The following is a 23,295-nucleotide window of genomic DNA, read 5'->3' on the forward strand; positions in this document are numbered from 1 at the left end:
GGTTCAGCAATGTTCACAAGAACAAATGACCAAACAAGAGTGTTGAACTACTAGTTTAAAAATCTATGCAGATGTTTCATGGAAAATAACAGGACATAGCGGGACCAAAGTGTTTCAAGAGTGAAAGAAGAAGCTTCTACTACCTGGAGAGTGATACAAACGTCAAGCCCGTTTTTGCGGTGTCATGAAATAGGTGGGATCATGATTAGTTCTACAGTCGTAGAATTCCAGAGCTTGATTGCCTTTTATTTTTATTTTTATTTCCTTTTCACTTATTATTAGCAAGTTTTCTTTCTCGGTTGCTTCCTTTTAAGATTCTTACCTATTCTCTAGTTTCTAATTAGGATTTTTTTAGGGGGAATTATTTAAATGTGTTTCTTTTATTTTTTTTTAGACTTTTAGCGATTCTTATTATGTTTAAAGATATTATTTGTCTTATGCTCTCTGGAGTGTTGTATAATCTTTTCTTTTACAAGTGTTGTGTTCGTATCTTGCTCGGTAACAGGTGGTGGATCCCCCTCGCCGTTTCGCCATCAACCCACTATTTTGAGTCCGAAAAGCACCCGAATCACCCCCCCAAACCTTCCAAACACAGTACTCATTGTCTTCAGCTAGGCAGTCGTCTTTGCTCTGCTACTGCCATTTGACAACAGCAAACTGCCGTTGGCAGCGGAAAAAAGTTGATGTTTTCTGTTCCGGATCACTATCCCATCATCATACACACCAGAATTTCAGTTGCCATCCATCCTCCCTCTCTCGTTACCCATCCTACAATTTCCCAAACGTCTTTTTGGATTCTCTTACACTTTCTAAGAGCCCTATAACTGTATCACCGCACTTCATATCCGTGCACTAGAATGAAAACAATGGTTGGAAAGATCAGTTAGGGTTGTTGGCAGGGCTTTTCTGTGCAAGAATTTTACCATTCACATCTATTTCCTACAGTTCTATCCTTCCACCTCAATTTCCTGAAGCCAATTAGCTTCTGAGCTTCTACATGCAAATAACTAGTCTTAAAAAGGGAAGAAAAACAAAATGATGTGTTGATTTCGATGAAGAAGATGCACCTGAGATAACTGTGTAAGAATCGATAGCATGGCTTATTAATTTTTGATTATTTGAGTTTGTTATTGTTTCTTATGCACCTGAGATAACTGTGTAAGAATCGATAGCATGACTTATTAATTTTTGATTATTTCACACTTTAAATGTTGGCTCTGAAAATTCGATGCCCCACCTCCCTCAAAAAGAAATGAAAATGAATGGAAAGCTTACATGAATTTTTGGGGTCAAATTTTCAGAAGCTCGATGAGATAGTAAATAAGACAATGCTTAAGAGATTTCACCCACACTTTGCAAGGGCTTTAAGATATCGGGTTCAATATTTCTCATAAGCGAAACCTCTTATAGTTAATTATCCAGCCCAATAATGGGAGAACACTTTCGATTAAAATTAATCATTAGGTGCTAAGTATAATTTAGCATGTAGTAGCAACATATGATGTTAATAGAAGTCTAAGAGGACCACAAGTGCAATAATCTCCAATTGAAAAGCATTATTTGTTGTTGATCTTTGTAACTCAAAAGCTTCGACATTATATGTTGTCTCATAAAAACACTCTATCTCAAGGATAGATCCATTGAAACTCTTGATATAAGATCAACATTGATAGGTTGCTTGGTTTGATGAGCAATTCTTCTCTTGCAGTTTGACATCATGTATGTTCCCCAAAAGTGATTTGAGCTTGAATTGGTGTGCATTGCGCTACTAGTTCATCATTCACATCGTGTCTAATCGATTCAACTCATGGATCATTTATAGAGGTCAACAACTTACCTTTAATGTAAGTTTACAATATTGTCTTGCCCCTAACCCACCTATAAATAGATAGTCGGAGGGTTGAAGCCTCGGGATACAGTTGGCTGTATCGACTCTATACTTTCAAGTAATAAAAAAATCACTAAGCTTTTCCATGCCCTCTCTACATTTTGCAACCAATCTCACGTTTAAGGCCCGGGTTTCGCCTACGAAAAAATTTGAATTCACAAATTAAAACTTAGGACTAGTGAAGAACTCAAACGTTTTTTGCAAGACCGAGTATTTTTATTGTTTGAATTTCATGAAAATGAATCAAACTTTATATTGTAACAAGGATAGAAGAAATGAATATGGATGTGGTTTCCCAATCTAACTTAAGCATAAATTATTAATTACAAAATTTATTAGAATATAGACAGATCCATCTCAAAACAATTACCACAAATTCAAAAATAAAAATAAAGTATTTTATTAAAAATAATCAAATTCTTCAAAATTTCTTCAGTGGTATAATATATGCTTATTTTGATTATTTTAAAGTTAAGCCTCTAATAATGCCCGTACAATAGCACAAAACTAAAGCTTAAAATATTATTTAAATTGGTAATAATCTTCTAATCATTGAGCATAATGAGTATTTGTTATTAAGAAAATACCATGAAAATTTTTTATAAAAGAATTATAGGAACAAACAAGTAATAATAGCATACCCGAGGAAATAATCCATTAAACATTCATTAAGGTATTATATATTTTTTGAAGAAATTGATAGACTAATTAGATTAGTACTCAAAAATGATAAAGATGAAATAATTCAGTGAATCTTTCTCATTTATCTCTTATCAAGCTCTTACGAAAATAGTCCATCATTCCAAGACCATAAATGGTGGAGATTTCAAGAAGATAAAAATCAGCACAATATCTTATGGCAAAGTAATGTTGCTAACAATAACTCATAAAATTCCATACTCATCATCATCAATAACCATAATCCAACAAGTTGGGGTCGTCATTATAAATACTTATTTTCCATTAGCCCCTACCAAGCAGTTTATGATGCAAAGGTTTTTTAACCGTACGTCGAATAGGTTGAAAGAAAGTTAAAAGTTAAAAGTTCAAAATTCAAATATTGAATTGGGATCCAAAATAAACCATGAAGATGTAAATATTATTAAAGGATTGCTTGTTTGTAAGTATCATGGGTGTACTATAAAACAAATGTAGGATTTTTTAGTGTTTCCATGTTTAGTTGCAAGGTAAATTATTAAGATATTTAGAATTGATTGAATGGCTTAGTTTTTATACATTTGGAATTCGCTTGAACCGAGCAAATTTCAAATACAATACATATGAAGCAGCAATGAAGCCTCTCACTCACTCACTCTCATCACTTTGCACGCCAAGAGCTAATTCCCTCGGATAATAGCGTAGCCATGACACCCCTAAACTCAAGCCATCATGACAATGCTGCCCCGACAAAGGTTGTCACTCGATCCTATTAATGCCACCCCATGTCACAATCTTCGATGGCGCTATAGCCGCTACTTGGTTAAATTTTTTTCTCTTATTTTTAATTCTTAATTTTACGACTTAAGCCAAATATAAGAAAATGACCCCTGAAGTTTAAATACATTGTGTATAAATTACATTGTATTAAAAAACACCTAATTTTCTTATGCTTTCAAACAAACAACCCTTTAAATTAATTTAAATTATTCACATGGTGTAATATTCATAATAATAATGATAAGCGATAAATGTATGTGTGCACATACATAAGTACGCATGTGCGTACGTACGTATGTGTATATACTTGTATGTGTAAGCGGGGATTTGTAGAACATGAAATATAGCACATATATATCAAATAAGTCCCAAAAAAAAACATATGCTAACAAAATCTCTCCATTGCAACTTTTAGTCAAACCTCTTCAAGGGTCGAGCAATATAAGCACCAATTTTTACAAGTTAATTGTACATCGCTAAAAAATTGATTTATTAATCTATTCAAACAGATTTAAGGACGAGTTCCCGATCAAACGGGTTCAACCACCCAGCTCTATCCAAATTTCACAACCATGTCATGAGATGTTAAAAATATTTGGTGCAAATCTTGTATGTTGCCGTTGGCATAAGTCTTCCTTCCTGATTCTTTAAAACTTATTTTATCAACTCATCTTATTGGCAATTTTTAACCATTTGTCATATATCTGAATCAATCTATTATATTTTCAACTACTAAATATATTGCATTAGCACTGTCCCTCTAATAATCATTTCATGATTTTTTTTACTTCCTAATTTTGTTACCAAGAAATTTGAAATCCTGCCCATGAAACAAAAGGAGAATATTATTCCCACAAAAAAGTGGAAAATATTGAGCGAATAAAAAGATTAAAGATGAAAAAGAGTTTAATATACAAAAGTGGCATAGGTAAAGAGTCAATTCATAAGGTTTGTGTTAGAAAAGGTAATTTCTTGTTAAAAATTAAAGAAATAAGCCATGGTTACTTGATTCAATAAAGCAATTGAGACAAAAGAACAATTTCAAATTTTGAGTTGGCATAGTTGAAGTACTTGAAAAGTGTTAATATACTTCTTCTTTTTTTCCACGGATACAAACAAACGCACGTACCCCGCATATGAGAAGCCTTGAACTTAGGACCTCTTGGTTGAAAGACAAAACTCTCAGCCACTTGACTAAAGAAAGTTGCAAGTGTTAATATATTGATTATATGGTAACTACATGTTATGCCTCCTAAAGCCCATACTGATTTTCACAATTATTCAAATTGACAGGACCCCTCCAAATGCTAGCACCCAAGTGTTGGACAAAAGCCATAGTTTTTATTATTAATTTTCTTTTCAAATAAGACGAATTGATATGGGTCTTAACCATTTAGAAAATTTTCAAAAATTTTTAAAAATTTTTCTAAATGCATTAGAAATATTAGGGTACCAAAATCCAGATAACAAAAATCTCAAAAATACTGAAATTTTCATGGACCTAGTTGACTCGCCCAAAATTAGGAGAACAATACCTGCTTGTGGTTGATTGCAAGACTGAAAAGTACCGAAGCAATGAATTCGTGCCTTGAAAGGATAGCAGCAATAGCACCAATCGTAAGCCCCAGGCTAATACAATTATACTGCGCCCAATAGAAAATTCAGTAAAATATACAAAATCCCATCGGTACAAAAATGTGTGCAACTGTCGATATCAAAATCCAAATAAAAACCAACACCTGAAAATGTCCATGGTCGATGAGGATCAAGCATGGATTAAGCAAAATCATAGCCAGCAACCATGCCGAAGACCCTTCTCCCCCGTTCCCGCCAAATCTCCTGCAGTAAACCACTACAAAACAAACAGCAGCCGGGAAGAACACAAGTAAATCTGAAACAAGCACCGTCCACCTCATCAGAAGCTTCCTGTACTTACCATTCATCAGCTAAGCAGATTCAATCGGAATAAATGCGGAAGAAAAAGAAAATAACTCACGATCCATGTGATTCGAAACCGCGTGAGGTATTCAAGGCTAGGGATTCGGGCATCCAGAAATTCACGAGAAGAGCGTGGGCAAGGCTCTGATAGGCAGTGAGCGGAGGGTAATCGAGACCCCAGTAGGAAAGATTATTCGCGCTTGTATTGCGATACCACTCTCTCGCCGGCGTATGAAGCGTTATCTCCATCCAGTGGCGTTGCGCCTCGTAATCCCCGTACATGGGCGGTGTACCCTGGCCGGAATACGGGCCAAGCGAGACGAGAACGCGAACCAGCGCAGCAAAGAGGACGATTATCACCGATATCATCGGCGTTAGCGTCGTGCTCGACCATGGGAACTCGCTGGAGCTGCCGACTTCTTCCGTTCTCCGCTTCTTCCCCGCCATGGACCTCCCTCGGCTTGATTGCGGCTGTCAACTAGGTTTTCGCGGTTGTGCACTCGGACTAGAGAGTGTAAATAAATTCGAATTTATCCAATTTGGCTAATTTTTAATTAGCTATTTAGATGATTTATGTAATTATCTCTTAGCACCTCATGAACCTCTAGTGAACCATTATAATGTTTTTCTCCTATCTATTGCTACCAAATCTTCTAATTCCAGTGTTCTTAGATGGGGCTGTCAAAACGGCTGGTTGCTTGTTAAATAAATGAGTCTAACATAAATAATTTTTTGTGTTTGAAATATAAATGAACCATACACAAATAACGGTATTTTTTAACATGTCAAACACGAGCAACACGAGTTGAGCCCAGGCTTGCTCGTGTTCTGCTTGTTTACACCCTTGTTCTTAGATTGTCCCTGATGAGTGCTAGAAAATTCGTGGCGGTAGAGTAATGGATTATTGTCTTAGCGTTGCACGAGAATTCAACACACACTCAGATAAAAATGAATCGAGTTGTGATCACACCATAAGTTTTTAAAATGAATCGAGTTGTGATCACACCAGAAGTTTTTAAAAGAAAAACCCGTAAAAAGGGAAAAACCACGGGGTCTAGCCCAGTTGCAAAAATTCACTATAAGTTAATAATTACAAATGTCCCTTGTCCCACAGCCAGTTGTAAAAATTCACTATAAGTTAATAATTACAAATGTCTCTTGTCCCACAGTGCTTTCCACTTTACAACGTCAACTGATGACGTATAGTAAGCGGTGGTTGACGGAGGCCAGCAGTGATCAACGGTAGTTGACGACAATCGATGACAATTGACGGTGGTCGACAGAGGTCAACAGTGGCTGATGACGACGGTGGTGGTAACGGAGGTTAGCGGTGAATGGCGACGATCAGCGATGTCCGGCGGTGGTCGACAGAGGTCAGCGGTGGTTGATAACTGACGGTGGTGGTTGACAGAGGTCAGCGGTGATTGGCGGCTATCAGCGTTGTTCGGGATGCTCGATTTGACTATAAACTCGCTAGATTCGACATCCGTTTGACCTTTCAAATGCCTCAAAAAATCATCCAAAAACGATTTAATGACTTGATCTGGGATTGATTTGACTGGATTGGACTAACTTTGATACCATTAAGTCCGTCTCATCGAGTCGGTCAGTTTTACCCTAACTTTGATACCATTAGGTCCGTCTCATCGAGTCAGTCAGTTTTACCATAAGTTTACTGAAATCGGAGCTCTGGATGAATTTTTATCAAGATTTGAATATTCTTTACTCAAAATATTGCCTCAAGATTCGTGTCGGATGATGAAAATTTGTTGGTGGCGTATCAGTCCCAAATTTAAATTTCTTGTCCTTAATAATCTTCCATTTAAAACTTAAGTCAAATAGTATTTCAAGTTTCTCATATTTGTGTCTCTATTAGTAATGCATAAATTTTGCTTAAACCTTAGAAGCAATATCCCCGATGCAAATGCTTGAATCAATCATGCATGTTAAGACTCTTTGGATCATTAAGTAAAGTTTTCATAAAGTTTTTAATGAGGATTTCTCTTAAGAGTTCAATATCCTTTGAAATGTCTGCCAAACATTGCATTTCCTTTATAATTAAAATTGATTGTTTGTTTTGATGACATTTATAATAGATGTGATATAAAAGGTAAAAAAAAATGAAAAAGCTACAGATGTGAAATGTTATGCTGCAACACAATTATGATAACATTAAATAATTGATCCAATTATCAACTATAATGGCTCTATTCATAAATCAAAGTTGAACAACACTAATCAATTCGACATACAATAAAATGACCCAACTTAGTGCCATGACATGCATTTATAGCATTTTACAAATAGTTACTCCCCTCTTTTTTTACTTAGTAATAACACTTAATTTTCTTAGCAACTCATCTATTATGTTATATCTTTTCAGATAGCACATACTTACTTCAAATTCTCTTAATTGTGAACATAAGTTAATTATTTCAATAAGTACATATCATTTACTTTTATTTCTTATTAAGAATTTTTTTCTTCACCATATTGTAGAGTAAACTAGTGTATTTATTCTGAAATTCAAAACTCTTAATGATTTTACACACATATTCTCAAAATTATGTGTCTATCTTTTTCACGCTAGGTTCTCTCTATTTAGTTTCATGGAATTCCCATTGTATAGCCACTTCCTAAAGCTTTAATTGGACATCTATAATGTTATATGGATGCTTCAAACACTCCTTAACTTTGAATGTTTTTCTTATCCCTTGCTATTTATGACGCTAATTATCCCGAAAGCTCACATGTTGTTAAAGAGTCTTATTCTAGGGGAAAGATTTATAATCGCCTTTCACCACTGTGTACGCCACCAACTCTAAGTCTCTCACTCTGCCATAACATCTGTTTTTTTTTCTTTAATCATGGGTGAGTACTTGAATTTAAGAAGGATGATTGAAAACCCTAAAATTTTAAATTTTACTTAATTGATTGTAAATCAAATATGTCGTTTATTCATAAATAATTATTTTTTTTTCCTTCCTTGACCCTCAGCAGTAATTTCTTTTGGTTGCTAATTAGAAAAAATTAAAAAACATTTAGAAAATATATTGTATATTATAAATTTGTATATCCTCAAGAAAAAGTTTGAATTCACCCCATTTTCAATTTTCTTATATTGTACAATTTTTTTCTCTAATTTTGAGGAAAATATCATTTGTAAATCAATCATAAAGTCATTTTAAGTACAATAAAGGGCATCTAGCTCCAACCCGACAAATTACAAAACTTACTCATAAACTAAGGACATCACAACGTAGCATATGTTTGTTCCCATATCAACTTATGAAATATAGCCAGTGAAGATCCTTTTGGCTTAATTACCTGCTTGAAAGAAGTGTTTATTAATTGTTTCAAGATTCGTGTTATACCTCGAGATATGTGCCAAATGATGAAAATTTGTTGAGGGCATATCAAGAATAATTAACAACTTAATCATATCTCTATTTCATTGTGGCTCAATTTTAGTTCATATCCATTTATCATGACATGCATAGCCATGACTAGCTTGATTCGATATAAAATTGATACAGGATTTGAGATTAGATCAGAATTTGAGCTAAGCTAAGCTCTTATATATAAATTCAAACACGCGCACAAACATACAAACATTCATATGTACATTAGATACATTCAATTAGAAGTCAAGCTAGCTTGATGAGATACAATTTCAGCTCGTCAATTCAAGTCTAATTTGCTGAGTCAAACTTAGCACATTAAGAGCTCGTCGGTTTCAGTATCCAGACTAGTTCTAATTTCAAATGAACCTACCATCAAACCTAACATAATTAGCTCAGCACATGCGCATCTCACCTGTAAAAACTCCATTTTTATTTTTTAATTTATGAAGATCTACATACATGTCTATCAATTCTTATATATTTACATATCTACACAGCAGTTAAACTTTGATTTTTATATATACGTCAGCTTACTTATGCTCTCGTGAAAAGCATTAATACACTTTTAAAAATTTAAACAAGAGTGTTCAGTGGTTCAAATGTGACGTGCTAGAAAATTTGCGGTAGTAGAATAACGGACTATCGTCTTAGCGTTGTACGAAAGCTCGACACACACACAAACAAGAAGTGATGACTCCAGAAGTTTTTACGTGAAAAACCCATAAGGGAAAAACCATGAGTCTGGCCCAGTTGCTGAAATCCACTATTGATTGATGATTACATAAATCCCTTGTCCCACAGACGATAAAGAGTAACTATATTTTTTAGATTACAACGTCGGATAACTACTTCTGGTTGGTGGTGATCGATGGTGGTTAGTAGTGGTCGATGATGGTTGACAGAGGTCAAAGACGGACAACGGTGATCGTCGGAGGTCTGCGGTGGTCGACGACGGAAGTTGGCGATGGTCGACAACAGAGGTCTGCGGTGGTCGACGATGATCGACGATAATGTTGAGTTGCAACTTCTCCTCAAAGTCTCAAGCTCTCTCTCTCTAGACTTCAGCTTCCCCTCATGTGAGGCGTATGAGTCTATTTATAGTGTTCTGGGTGCAATTAATGCAGAAATATGAACAATTTTGATCGGACGGTTCAGAGAGTTTCCTTCAAACATGTGGTGTTTAATGAACATTTGATTGTCTTAACGATGTCGGAATTAAGTGATCTTGAGCTCGTTAGATTAGTCTTGTCGAGATGCTTGATTCGAGTATAGGCTTGCTAGTGTCGACATATGTTTGACCGTCCAAATGTGTCCAGAAATCTTCCAAGGGTGATTTAATGACTTGATCTGAGCTTGATTTGACTCGGATTGGACTAATTTTTATTCATTAGGTCTGACTCATCGAGCCGGTCAGTTTGATTATACATTAGTTGAAATCAGGACTCTGAATGAATTTTAATCAATATTTGAATTTTTCTTGCCCAAAATATCATATCGGGCTTCGTGTCATGTCTCGAGATTTGTGCCGGATGATGAAAATTTATTAGTAGCCTATAAAAAATGTAAAAAGTAAAAAATTGCTCTCTGATAAGTGAAAGCATAGGAGTTGGGTGGCATGTACGTAAATGCCCCCTTATTCAATAGCGTGAGATGAAAAAAGTTGCCCTAATCCTCATTTCCATCCACGCAATCTCATCAATTATCTTCCCTCATCTTCCACTAAGACGCTCTCCTCCCATTTACTACTTACTTAAATTGAGAAAAATCCAAATCAATCATGTCCCAAACATCCTTTTCCCTCTTCACAAACGCAAGAAAATTACAGACGGCAAGTGATGTGGAAATATATGCGTTCTTCTTCTTCCTCCTCATCTTTTTATTTAATGGAATCAAATAGTCGGCGTTCACTTTCATGATAAATGTGCTCTTCGAAAGGAACACATCCGCTTTCTTCCACTGTTCATCAGGCGCGCATGCTTTATACTTTTCTTATTCTTTCTTTGCTCATGAACCCTAACCCTAAAAGAAGCTCCATGCTATAAGCTATGGCAGGTGGGAGCTGATGTGGCGTTTGGCTGTTTATGTAAGATGCCAGTCTGTGTTCTTTCGCTTTCACTTATTATTTTTGGAGTTTTATCTCTATTGCTTTATGTTCATTTGCCTAATGGTCTCAAGTCTTGTCCATGCTTGTGTTGCCGTGTCGTGATGTAATGATAATACTAAATTTAGGGCCCGTTTGGGGCATCTTATTTGGTGCGGTGGCATTTTGAAAATGCACCTAACCTGTTTGGGTAAACTGTGTTTTGACAGCTTATGCGTTTTCAAAACGTAGAAAACAACGTTTTCACAGGTGCGGTGGCAGCTTATTGGCAACAGTCTGTTTTTTTCAAAAAAATAAAAATTTGTAATAATCACCGCACCTAGCTTATCAGCAGATTATTCAATAAGCTACAGCTGCCCCAAACATACCCTAAGTTTTAGATCATTATTTATGTGAAAAGTAAGTGGGAAATTTACATGTCTCAAACTATAGCACTCAAATATTTAAGGACATATAAAAAATAATATTATTATCACTTTTAAAAGAGAAATATATGTTTTTAAACTAAATTCTTATATATTTACATATCTAAAAAATAACATTTTATATTTATATACATACCACTCGACTTTTTTAAAGAAATAAAATCCATCTTCTCATGCCTAGCTGTGAAAAGTTTTAAAATCAATATAGCAATAGATATAAATATTCCATTGAACGAGCGATATGTAAATAAATAAAAGTTGTGTGATATGTATGTAAATTTTCCAAAAAGGTAATATTGGAGGGTGACTTGCGGTTTGATTTCAACAACAGGACCACATAGAAAATTATTCACACCTCAAATTCAGCGTGTCATGTTTGGGCCCTCCATCACATTGTATCTGTATCTTTCTTTCTAGTTAATATATTAGCCTTTTTGGGCTTTCAAAAAAAAGTATATATATATATATATATATATGTTATATAGGTTCCTAGATATTCATGTTGATTTTAATCAAATAAAAAATGACTCATATGGTGATTTGTACGTTTGCTAGAATTCAAATAAAATTTTTCTTAGGGCTCAATTGATTGCTTTTTTCAATACATATCATTATCACCAAGTGGATGTGTGAAAAATATAATTATTTTGTTTGATAGTTGGATTTATAAAACGATGAATCAGGGACAGAGCCAGGTTATATTTAGGGTGGGTAGTTGATTCCCTGAAATTTGATATTTCTCTATATAAATCTGATTAAATCTGTTCACGCAGCTATCTCTAAATAAATATAAAATAAAAATATTTGATAAGTTATAGGTCCTCCATAAAATAAAATATTTCCATAGAACTTATAGGTGCTCCATGTGATCATTCTTTAAAGGGTGGGACAAATTATTTGTACATACAAACTACTCAATATCATTTTTATTTGTTTGATACTTTTTCAACCATTTTATTTCTCATATTTTTTGTTAAATTTTACTGTAGTTGGTCACATAGACCGCAGTGATGAGTTGTGATGATGTCAGTAGGCTATAGAGGCCATAGAGACCATAGTTGGGAGCTAAACAAGTTGGGATAATTTATGTGGGTCGCAGAGGTCAGATTTTAGAGTTGTATGAGTTGTGATAATGTTTGTGGCCTATGGAGACTATTTTTGGGAGTTGCACGAGCTAGGATAACTTATGTGGGTTGCAGAGGGCTGAGTTTGGAGTTCATTATCAATTAAGGATCATTTATCTCGTAACTGGTCACGTGAGCTGTCATAAATGTATGTAGGTCATAAATGTCATAGTTGGGGGAGCTGCACAAACTGTGATAGTGTTTACAACAGGCAAAGGCCGGAGTTCGAAGCGACATGATCTGTGAGTCATGTAGGCCATAATGATCATATATGTAGTAATAACGAGTTATGATAATTTCTATATGCCATAAAGGGTTGAGTTGGGAATTGCATTAGTTGTGTATCATGAAGGTTGTAGTTAATCACTTAGTCTGTAGTGGTGAGTTGCAGTAAATTTCGTACTTCGTAGAAGCCTAAGTTGGGAGCTGCATGGGCTCTAAACCACATAGGCCATAGTGGATCACATAGGACGTGGTAGCGAGTTACACTGTACTTGGAGTGCGGTGTTGCACCGCCTTCAGGGTGCTTCACAACATCGCTTTTGGGGTGGTGTCATCAAACCTATTCGGGGTGCATTCTTGCATTGTCTTTGGGATGACATTGTTACGTCACTTTCGAGTGCGTCGTTACACCATCTTTAACGTAGTATCATTATGTTGTCTTCGGGGTGAATTCTTACACCATCTTAAGGGTGCATTACTGCATCGCCTGATGCTTCATTACTTCATAACGTACACCAAGATTTCGTAGTGCAAGTCGTAATTAAGCTCCTTATTTTATTGGTCCTTCTTTAGGCTCAGGTCCAGGTCTCCTCTCAAGCGAGGGGGTGGGGGGTGGACTCCATTTTGTAGAGTATGAGAGAAACCTCTCTACAAGTAAAGAAAGAATTCAAACCACTCCATCGAACAACCCAGAGAGATTCGATCTCTCAACCGGATGACATTTTGTAGACATGTGAGTGTCTTTATGATGTCAAAATTGATTGATCTTAGACTTGTTCATTTTGCTTTGTTGAAACACTCAATTTGATTATAAATTTGTCAGCTTCAAAATCCATTTGACATTCAAATTCAGCACTGCAAGTTCCTAAAGTTGGCTTAACAACTTGATCTAGACTTGATTGACTCGACCAACTTTATTGTCATTAGGTCTATTTCGTCCTGCCAATTATTACTATGAATATAAGTTTGTTGAAATGAGAATTCTATATAATTTTTAATTGGAATTTAAATATTTTTTATTCACAAATTATACTAAATTTTATGTCACGTCTCAAGAGTCATATTGATATAGCTATAGCCATATTATTTCAAACTTGTCTCTAAAAGAGTAAAAGCACTTAAATCATAATGAATTTACGCAATCAAATTGGTCCCTAAAATGACAATACATGATTTAAATTAAAATAAAATTCATTTACAAAAAAAATAATAATAATTAATAACGATACATTTATATTTTTACTAATTTGCACCAACACAAAGATAAAATTCAGTATTTCAAAGAAGAGATCTTTTTCGTTTTCCTTTTTCCTCAATCCAAGAAACATTTCAAATCCCTGCCTTCTTATCATTATCTACAGTCCCCACTATACTTCACCACCACTCAAAAAAAAAAAAAAAAAAAAAAAAAAAAAGAAATTACAGAACACCCTAAACCCTAAATTCAGATCGGCGAGATCCGAACATCTCCTCGAGAACGATAACAATCGCCATCGCAACGGCAACATCGAATCCCGGCTGCACGACCAGCCGGAAAACATCGAGCCCAAACGCCGCTCCGCCGACATCCTCCTTTCGCCGAATCTCCGCCACCACCCGCCGCCTCCCGTCGTACACCTGACAGCAACGCTGCGCATAGAAACCTTCCACCTCGAACCCCTCTCCGCCGTCGCTCCCACTCGCCGTCCCCGGTGGCGAAACGCACGGACTCACGTGCGCCAGCGACTTGGAATTGGATTGAATGAATTTCACGTACTTTCGAACGGAGAAGAGAGGATTCGCAGCCTCCTCGCCGTCGTAGATCTGCCAGTGCTCCCCCAAGCTCAGTTTCTGCGCACACAGAGTGGAATCTGATTCACTGATTCATGATTCGTTGAAGCCCCCATGGGGACCATTTATATACACACCTCATAATTTTTATATTTACATATCTAACATCTAAATAATTTTTATTTACATGCATACCATCAAAAGCTTTCATACAGAACAAAAATATCATCATTTTAGCTTAAAAAAAGAAATATACTTTTTTTTTTTTATAATAGCATTTTAGCTTAAAAAAAGAAATATACTTTTTTTTTATAATAAGGATGCAAAAAATAAAATTTGGGACAAGATCATCGAAAATATTGATATTTACAAATTAATCATCCAAATATTTTTTTTTGAACTACCAAAACTAAGTATTTAGATGTGTCAATCATGATCAAACTATTGAGAATTTGATATAAATGAAAAATATTGACTGAGATTTTATCATGAATTTTGATATTTGAGCGAGAGTTTAAAAATTGGATGAAAGAGGGTGATTTATTTATAAAAACGAAGTTACGAAGTTTCGGGCCATCTCTGTGTAATTGTCCTTTAAAATTTAGGTGTTAAAAATGCGAATACAAAGAACTTAAGTGCTATGTATGCAATTCTTCTTTTGAAATAAGCAGTAAATATTTTAAATTCAGATATAATAATTTTTCGTAGGATTATAATCTGAAAATTAAATTTTGCTAGAATAAAATTTGAAAATAATTTAAGATGATAACTATTAATAAAATAAATTATTAAAATATTCGAATAAAATTCCTAAATTCCGCAAATATTATGATTTAATAAATCAGAATCCATCGAAACACTTAAATTTAAAATATCCAAAAATCTAATTTGACTAATAATATGAAATTAGAATACTGATCTATTAACCTTTCGACGAATAGTGAGGCGAGAGTTGCCGGCGGCGTCCATGAGGACGATCTCGCCCTTATTGCCGGATCTCGCGTACTCGTCAACGCGGAAGACCAGATTCCCCTTCGAATCGAATACGGTGAACCCGTTGCAGTTAAAAAGGAGCGACTTTAGCCATACGGTCAGCGCCGCCGGTGCCGCCTCCGCCGGCGACGGGGGGGGGACGGGAGGGGAGAACAGTCTCGATCGCTGGCGGTCGACAGCATTGGTTCGGGGGATTCCACTACGGATGAAACGTTGGGGTGTACTCTTTTCGTCATACTCTACCAGCGGCGAACAGTCGGTGGCCGGAGAAAGGGGGCGGCGGTGAGCTCACGGAGCTCGTAAGCTGTTGTCGGATGAGTGGCCTGTTGTCCTATATTTATATTTGCTTGTGGTCGAAAATGCCCCTCCGAATTCGCACGTGCAAAATGCTGGTGGGGGTGGCTAAGGTGGAAAAGTTTTGGAAATTTGGAGCGTTAATTTCGCCAAATTATAAAATAAATTTATGAGATATTTAAAATGGAACAGAGTAAAATAGTACAGCGTTAATTTCGCCAAATATTTAAAATAACTTTATAGAAGAACCTAACGAGTGATGCCATCAACAAATCATGATTTATAAGATACTTGAATCATTTTTTTCATTTGGCATTAGATTTTTTTAAAACTATTTTAACCTTCAAAATATCCATTATTTTAATCATTGTGTGTCGAAAAAGTCAGTGATAATATAATGATTTATTGTCTGAATATTGTATGAAAATTCAACACACATTAACATAAGAAAATATAGAGAAGTTACACATCAATTTTTTTTACATGGAAAACTCTGAACTGAAAAAACCACGAGGCCAAGTACAAGTAAAGTAATTCACTCTATGTTTGTAAGACTGGGATATACTCTTCTGTTACGAAGAGTGAAATGAGGTGATAATCTTATACCAAAAATTGTACTTGTCTTTGTACAGCTATTAAAATATAAGTGTTAGAAAATTAAATAACAGCAGTAGTATAGCTACAATTGTTAAAAGTGGATAGCTACAATTGTTAAAAGTGGTGGTTGTCGATGCCATGTAGTAGGCAAGACAAGCAGTGGTCGACGGTTGTTGGCCGCTATGGAGGCCAGTGGTTATTCGTCGGGTCTTCTCTTCAATAGAGGATTTAGGATTTCACTTCTTTTTCTTTTTTTTGCCCTCCCCTTAGTGAAGAGACGTGACATATTTATAATTTTTTGACGCCATGTAGTAGGCAAGACAAGCAGTGGTCGACGGTGGTTGGCCGCTATGGAGGCCAGTGGTTATTTGTCGGGTTTTCTCTTCAATAGAGGCTTTAGGATTTCGCTTCCTTTTCTTTTTTTCGCCCTCCCCTTAGTGAAGAGATGTGACATATTTATAATTTTTTGAGAAGGTGCAATTTGTTCTTTTGGAGCATAACCTTTATACTTACCTAATTGAATGATTCATGTTGTTTCTCTTGATTATAGGCAATTTTTTAAGATTTGGTTGTCTTAATATCGTCAAATTTCAGCCATCTTAAGCTCGCTGGATTCCACTCGTCAAGGTGCTTGATTCAAATATAAGAATGTCAAATTTGAAGTTCATTTAACCCTTAATTTGACAAACCTAAGCATCCAACTATGCTTTAATGACTTAATATGTGCTTGATTGGACCCAAATTGAACCAATTTTATAGTTGTTAAGTACATTTTGTCGTGAAGCTCAAATCTATTCGAAATTTGCTGAAATGAAACCTAGTTGATCACGACTTTGAATTAGAATGATTTCTTATAAAAAACATCGAGATTCATGCCTGTACAAAAATAAATTATTGATGACATATTAGCGAGTAAAATAATCAAAACAAATTTTTATATTTATATCACTCTTTTCATTTCATCTAGTGAGTAATTTTCTAGACGTAGATCTAAGGGTCAACAAACTTAAATTTATTGTCATTCTTTTTCATTTTTTTCAATGATAGGCATTAGTGACGACTCTTGATCTCCATGGCAAGTAGTGCTACTCAACTGATCACCTTTCTCTTGCATTTTAACAAAGCCCGATCTCATCGTAAAATATAAAATAATTATCTTCGATCACACTCCAACTCAGATCTATAGTCTTAGAAGTTCTTAATATAATTCTCTCTTGAAGCTTAGAGTAGTTTGTCATGTTAACATTCAAACTAATTATTTGGATACATATAAGAATTCTATTATTCTAACATAAGTTTTAGATGTATATTTTTATATGATGACTCAAATTCTATGAAGTGTGAATTCTTTATAGTTGTTGAATCAAAAAGTGTCATATGAATCACACCCAAAGAATAGTGTAGCATGAGATCAAAGAGAAGATGAGAGAGAAAGAGAGAGAGATAGAATGCCCAGTAGAATAAATTTTTTAGATTATTTATCACTGAAGCATTAGCTTTTTAGCTAACCCCTATTTTTTCAAGCAAGAGAGGTACCAGAAGTACAATTACCCGTTTGCTTCTTTTTAGTATGGGTACTACAGAGTAATTTAGCCATAAATAAATAAATAAATATGTAAATTAATAAATAAAAAAAGGCTTCAACTCGACTCTTCTCAGCGCTCGGCCGCTTGCGACCATTAATCCTTGGATTGATGAAGCCCACTTAGAAGACTTCCTTGGGTTCAGGTAGCAGCTCTACTATAACTATCTCTCGGTCAGCCAAATCTTTTGCTCGACCGACCTTGTTGGCTGATGTCGATCGACTTTGGATCCTGCTCCGAGAGAAATGAGGCGATGTACATTTCTGCCTCAGGTGTCGTGTGCCTTGATCATCGACGGGCCCTCTTTGACCATGCCTCTTTTGGTTCGTTAGATTTTCTCAATATTTGCAAAGTTAACATATAGGTTCCATGCATAATTTTTAATGTTTGACACGTCATTAATATTTTTCCATTAAGTATTCTATATCAAACAAATATGGGGGGATAACTTGACACTTAATATGAATCAGCTGAACAGTATGACATTCTCTAAACTCAAGTGCAATGACATGTCTTTATGAAAAGTAATAAAATTCATCTCATGTAGATGATCTTCAATGTTTAAAACTTTTTGAAGATGATGTACTCATGCTAGGTTTATTGACCCCTCACAATGACCTAAACTCGGATGTCCTTTTCTTAAGATGCTTCGTTGTTTAATTTTATGTCTTCTACTTTTTCACATACACTATATCTTGTTGGATGTTAAATCCAACATTGCTAGTGGACTAACACCAATAAAATGTAGGATTGAGCCTAAGAGCACACGTAAAAGGGGGAGAAGCTTTTGTTGAGAGATTCACATTTTGATAAGTTTAAAGCAATTTCATAGACACTTTATATAGAGAGAGAAGGGGTGAGAGCCAAATTAAGGGGGGGGGAGAGAGAGAGAGAGAGAGGAAGAGAGAGAGAGAGAGAGGGAATAAATAGACTTTGTCAAATAATCCATTGCGGTGAATGACATTATTATAAGAATTGTTATGATATGTTATGTACTCTATAAGTTTGGTTGACTACTGTTTAATAAGCAACAATGCTTACAAATTTTAAGTGTTCGAGTTTGGGCTGTAATCAAGCTGAGCCGTGCCTAGCCGAGTCGAGTATATCATAGTTTGAACTTGGCTTGGCATAATTATAAGTTATTCATGATCGACTTGAGCTTGTGTCGAGTCTCATATATTGTTCAAGCTTGACCTGTTTAAATTTTTCAATATTTGAACTTGATTCGTACTTGATTTGTTTATGATAAGTGAAAGAGTTTTTAAACGAACTAAAAATTCAAATGAATATCTAGATATTCAAATAAAAAAAATATTGTTCAAGCTTGACCTGTTTAAATTTTTCAATATTTGAACTTGATTCGTACTTGATTTGTTTATGATAAGTGAAAGAGTTTTTAAACGAACTAAAAATTCAAATGAATATCAATAAATAATTTTACCAATTTGATAGCAACTATTAATTCATTGATTATAAACTCTAAATCCTATAATATCTTAAATGTTGTTTCTCCTCTATTTTGTCCTAAATTCCTCACTTAGGGGATGTATAGTAGAATGATTTGTGCAACATTTAAGCATGTTTTAACTTGAATCCTACCAAACAACTAAAAATGACAACTTTAAAACTTACAAAAACTTAACATCTAAGTATTATATGTCATATATGATACAACCTATCAACACATAAGTTAATATTCTAGCTAATTAAATTTTATTTAAATAATATCTCATATATGATATGAGCTATCATCTAACTTAATATCGAGTATTTAACAAGTTACTTGTTGAACAACAAATGAGTTTGTTCGTATACATAAATGAACAAGTTCGATTATGTTCATGTTTAGTTCATATAAGCATCAAGCTTTTAAAAATTGTTCAAACTTGTTTATTTACTGATTTGAATGAGCATGATCGAGCCCTAAAACCTAAACTCGGGAAGACCGATCAAACCTAAAGTGGGTGATCAACAATGTCACATGGCATCGATATAACCCAAAGGATCGGGCCGCCCCAGGCTAATCACCCACTCTTTTGGGTCTGACTGATTGACTTGGATCGGTCGGCCACTCTCTTAGGTTCGACTGGCCGCCACGACCCGATCAACTGATCACATGCATGCTTGTATGCTTTTGCATCATACTACATGTTTATTTGTGTGTGTATGAAAATTTTATATTGACTTGACGTCTACAATTTTTCATTGCATGTGAAATATTTTTATCTTATATGCTTTGCATGTGGCACATTTCATTGTGTTATTGAACATCTATGTCTGGGTGTCTCGTTGAGCGCCGCCCACGTGGTGTCTCTTTAAGCACCCACGCTTGTGAGTGTTTTTTCTACATACGCCATCGTATGCAGAAAGAATAGACACTCGCACATTTTGCAAGGAGATGACTCACATGTATAGCCACATGCCTCGTTCCCCACGACACTACCCATAATGTTGAAGGGTATTTCACATCGTATTGAATACGAGTTATGCTTCATAGCCACTGAACTTGTATGAGAAACAATGTTTGTCCACCTAAGTATGTGATTCACACCCATATGAATCATATGATTTAATATGTATGGCAATTTGCAACGTTGCATTTTTCGTCGTTTGAATGTCATTTGCATGTTATATGCTCGAAATTTATCATATGTATGTTGTATGTTGTTTGTTTGTCATTTCTGCATATTATATGCTTGACTTTTCTCATGTGCTTATTGTATATCTTGTATGTTTGCATGTGCGCTCATGAGTGCCTCTTGAGTAAGGTGTAAATTCTCATTTTAGGTACCCTTTTACTCGATGCAATTTCACTCATAGTCGGTGCCTACTTGTCGCATGACACCCTGGGTCCTCTGGGAAGGTGTAATTCATTTCCATAGGTAGCCTATTTTACCTATACATCTCGTTCGCGTGTGTCATGTTGCATGTGGACATTCTTACATTCATTTGCATAATGTGTGCTTCGCCCTTTCGAGTGTCCATTATGATTGCTTCGTGCTTCGATTGAATAATCACAATGTGACCGTTTTACATGTTTATATGTTTACCCAATTGCCTTGTGGCTTAACATATTCATTAGAAGAATGACTCATTTGTTGGCCATGGTACTCAAAAGAGCATTGCCTACGATGATATATCAGCTAGTATTGCAAGTTTCTTTATCACGAGCAACATACAGTATGACTGTGCTAAAGATGAAAGAACTCTAAAGTACATCACTTGATTATCTCAGATCAGCTGTCAGCGGTCCACTATTTTAAAGTATAAAAAATGAATATTTTTCTACTATTAGTATTATCCACCTTACTTTAAAATTGATATATGTTAGGTCATATATGAGGCCACATTTTTTAAATGTCACCCTTTTCTTGTGACGTATTTTAGATCATTTGGATCTTTAGAATGAGACCTGTGTGGTGACCACGTCAAAGTCATATGGTAACTGAAGATTTTACTCTAAGTACTTAGATGCTGGTTATGACATTTTTTGTTAGATGTTGTACAAATCTAGGGCTAGGTTGTTAAGTAATTTTTTTGTGTGGCACCTGACTATTGTTATGTGTTGGCTTGGTTGTCCAAGCAATGTGCCTTTTTCTATCCGAGCTTTTGGTGTGTTTGCATGTTCTTTGATTTTGATATGCATGATAGTATATCAATTCAGTCTTCTACAGAGAGTCATGCCTTATATACACACACACATATGAGAAGAATCATGTGATGATTTTCATGATAACTATTATTTGTAGACCTTGCTTAACTCCCCCTTTAAGCATAGTTCAAACACATTGTATGTAGATAGATTTATGTGCTAACATATTTTCATGCATGCGGGTCCTTTTTCTTAATTTTTCTTAGTACTTTTTTGAGTTCTTAGAAGAGTTTTGTAGTTAAAGTAAGATATGAAAACATGTTCCGAGGCATTTTGGTACGAAACCATGTGACGAGGGACCATGAGCAACAGCTCGTGCACCGTATATTAATTTTGCATTTGATATTGATGTACAAAATTAGGACCAGACATGTATATATTGAGTCTGACCACACTTTTTCTTTTCTGGGATATGTTGCCCACCCAACGACAACGATCTTTTCTTATTATTTTGGTTTGACTTGTTATCATGTTTTCTATTGCATGTTTGTATGCTTGAAATAAATTTTGTTGTTTCATTCTATGGTTTGTCTGGGAATGACGAATACAATATAGGATTTTTAGGATTTAAAACTCTAAATACAAAATCTAAATAAAATATTCAAGATAATAAAAATTTAGGATTAAAATATTCAGAACTTTAAAATTTTCACTTTTACTTTCTTGTATGACCTTTGAGTCGGATTTTAAATGAGCTTCATGCATGGTTATCACCCTAGTCACAATTAATAGGGCATCCACACTTAGGATTGTGGCACATAACTACATATTATTTGTATATCCCAAGGAGAAGCCGTCGAGCTTTTTCAACCCGACTGGTCCAACATAGATTTCTACTTAATTGGTTTTCTAGTGCATTTAGGGTGACCCAGACGGGAATAAGCCCTTTCGTGGAAAGTATTTCAGCTTTGTAGCTGGTCCTCTTATTTCCTTTCTTTCCACGGCATCCGCTCCACTTCGACGGATTTAGGTCCCACCTCTTGGAGCTTCACTTTATAATTATAGGATAAAGTTTCATTCCTTTGACCTTAGGGCTACCGAGGTCCGCGTAGACGACGTAATTCACAAATTGCTGACTAAGGATCTCTAGACGTGTTGGATCGACTATCTTCACAGCCACGTAGACTTAGGGTCCTGATAGTTTAGGATGATGGGCTTGTGGTACCCCGACCCGACTATCTCTACCTCTTAAGATTACTCTACCCTTCCTCTTACTAAGCCACTTTGAGCCCTGCGCTCCTTTGACTTCGTTGATATCATCTTGACGCTTGATTACCGATGAGTTGTCGTCTGTTTGGGATACAGTGATTCACGCTTTGACCTTATCGCTCGATGAGCTCTATCGTATAAGGATATCCTTGTCGAGTTGATTATGGTTATTTGTAGGTTATGATGCGAACGAGCCGCTACCAATTTGGGATGTGAAAGACTCACATTATGTTTTGTGGCTTAGCTAGAGCTTCGAAAGCATCAGGGTTTTCCCATAAGAATTAACCATTATTTGATGGCATATTCTCTATTTTAATGATAATATAAGCGATATTTCTTTTATCGAGAGTATTCTTGGATATCCCCCAAAATGTAATTAACTAAAGGGATATGTTCTTCTGGAAAACTCTTGACTCCATAACAAAAATATTTTTTTGGTTCTTTAGTTATTAATGGCTTATGTTAGGATACTTTTCGTGGATGTTGTGTTTCGACGTACTACAATTTGATCATGTTCGGACGTATATTCTCGAAAAATCACACGAAGATTACTCATATATAAGTCTTCCACTTGTTTCTTTTTATTTGTTTGTCTATTTGTTGTTGTATATTATTCTTTTCGATTCCTCTCATCTTCAAATTATTAATACGATTCGAG

The 23,295-nt window shown here is 35.3% G+C and overlaps 2 protein-coding genes across 4 annotated transcripts in view; both read right to left on the minus strand.

The window, feature by feature from the left end:
- The window catches only part of LOC110039375 (probable dolichyl pyrophosphate Man9GlcNAc2 alpha-1,3-glucosyltransferase), an 11,993-nt gene extending 6,225 nt beyond the window's left edge, over window positions 1-5,768 (minus strand). For all 3 annotated transcript variants that reach the window (XM_020744413.1, XM_020744412.1, XM_020744411.1), the window contains exons 1-3: window positions 5,322-5,768; window positions 5,065-5,251; window positions 4,861-4,968 (exon numbers count right to left, since the gene is read on the minus strand). In XM_020744413.1, coding sequence (XP_020600072.1) covers window positions 4,861-4,968; window positions 5,065-5,251; window positions 5,322-5,710 — 684 coding nt within the window. In that variant the 5' untranslated portion in view covers window positions 5,711-5,768. The remainder of the gene's footprint in view (window positions 1-4,860; window positions 4,969-5,064; window positions 5,252-5,321) is intronic.
- Window positions 5,769-13,694: 7,926 nt separating this feature from the next.
- Window positions 13,695-18,037, minus strand: LOC110039279 (protein LURP-one-related 8-like). Its single transcript, XM_020744290.1, has 3 exons — window positions 17,977-18,037; window positions 15,237-15,589; window positions 13,695-14,369 (listed from the first exon to the last, which is right to left on the minus strand). Exons 1-3 carry the CDS (start codon window positions 18,035-18,037, stop codon window positions 13,971-13,973), a joined length of 813 nt encoding a protein of 270 aa, XP_020599949.1. The 3' UTR covers window positions 13,695-13,970.
- Between the last annotated feature and the right edge of the window lie 5,258 nt (window positions 18,038-23,295).

Source organism: Phalaenopsis equestris, unplaced genomic scaffold (assembly GCF_001263595.1).
Source record: "Phalaenopsis equestris unplaced genomic scaffold, ASM126359v1 Scaffold000002, whole genome shotgun sequence".
In the NCBI taxonomy this organism is placed as follows: Eukaryota; Viridiplantae; Streptophyta; class Magnoliopsida; order Asparagales; family Orchidaceae; genus Phalaenopsis; species Phalaenopsis equestris.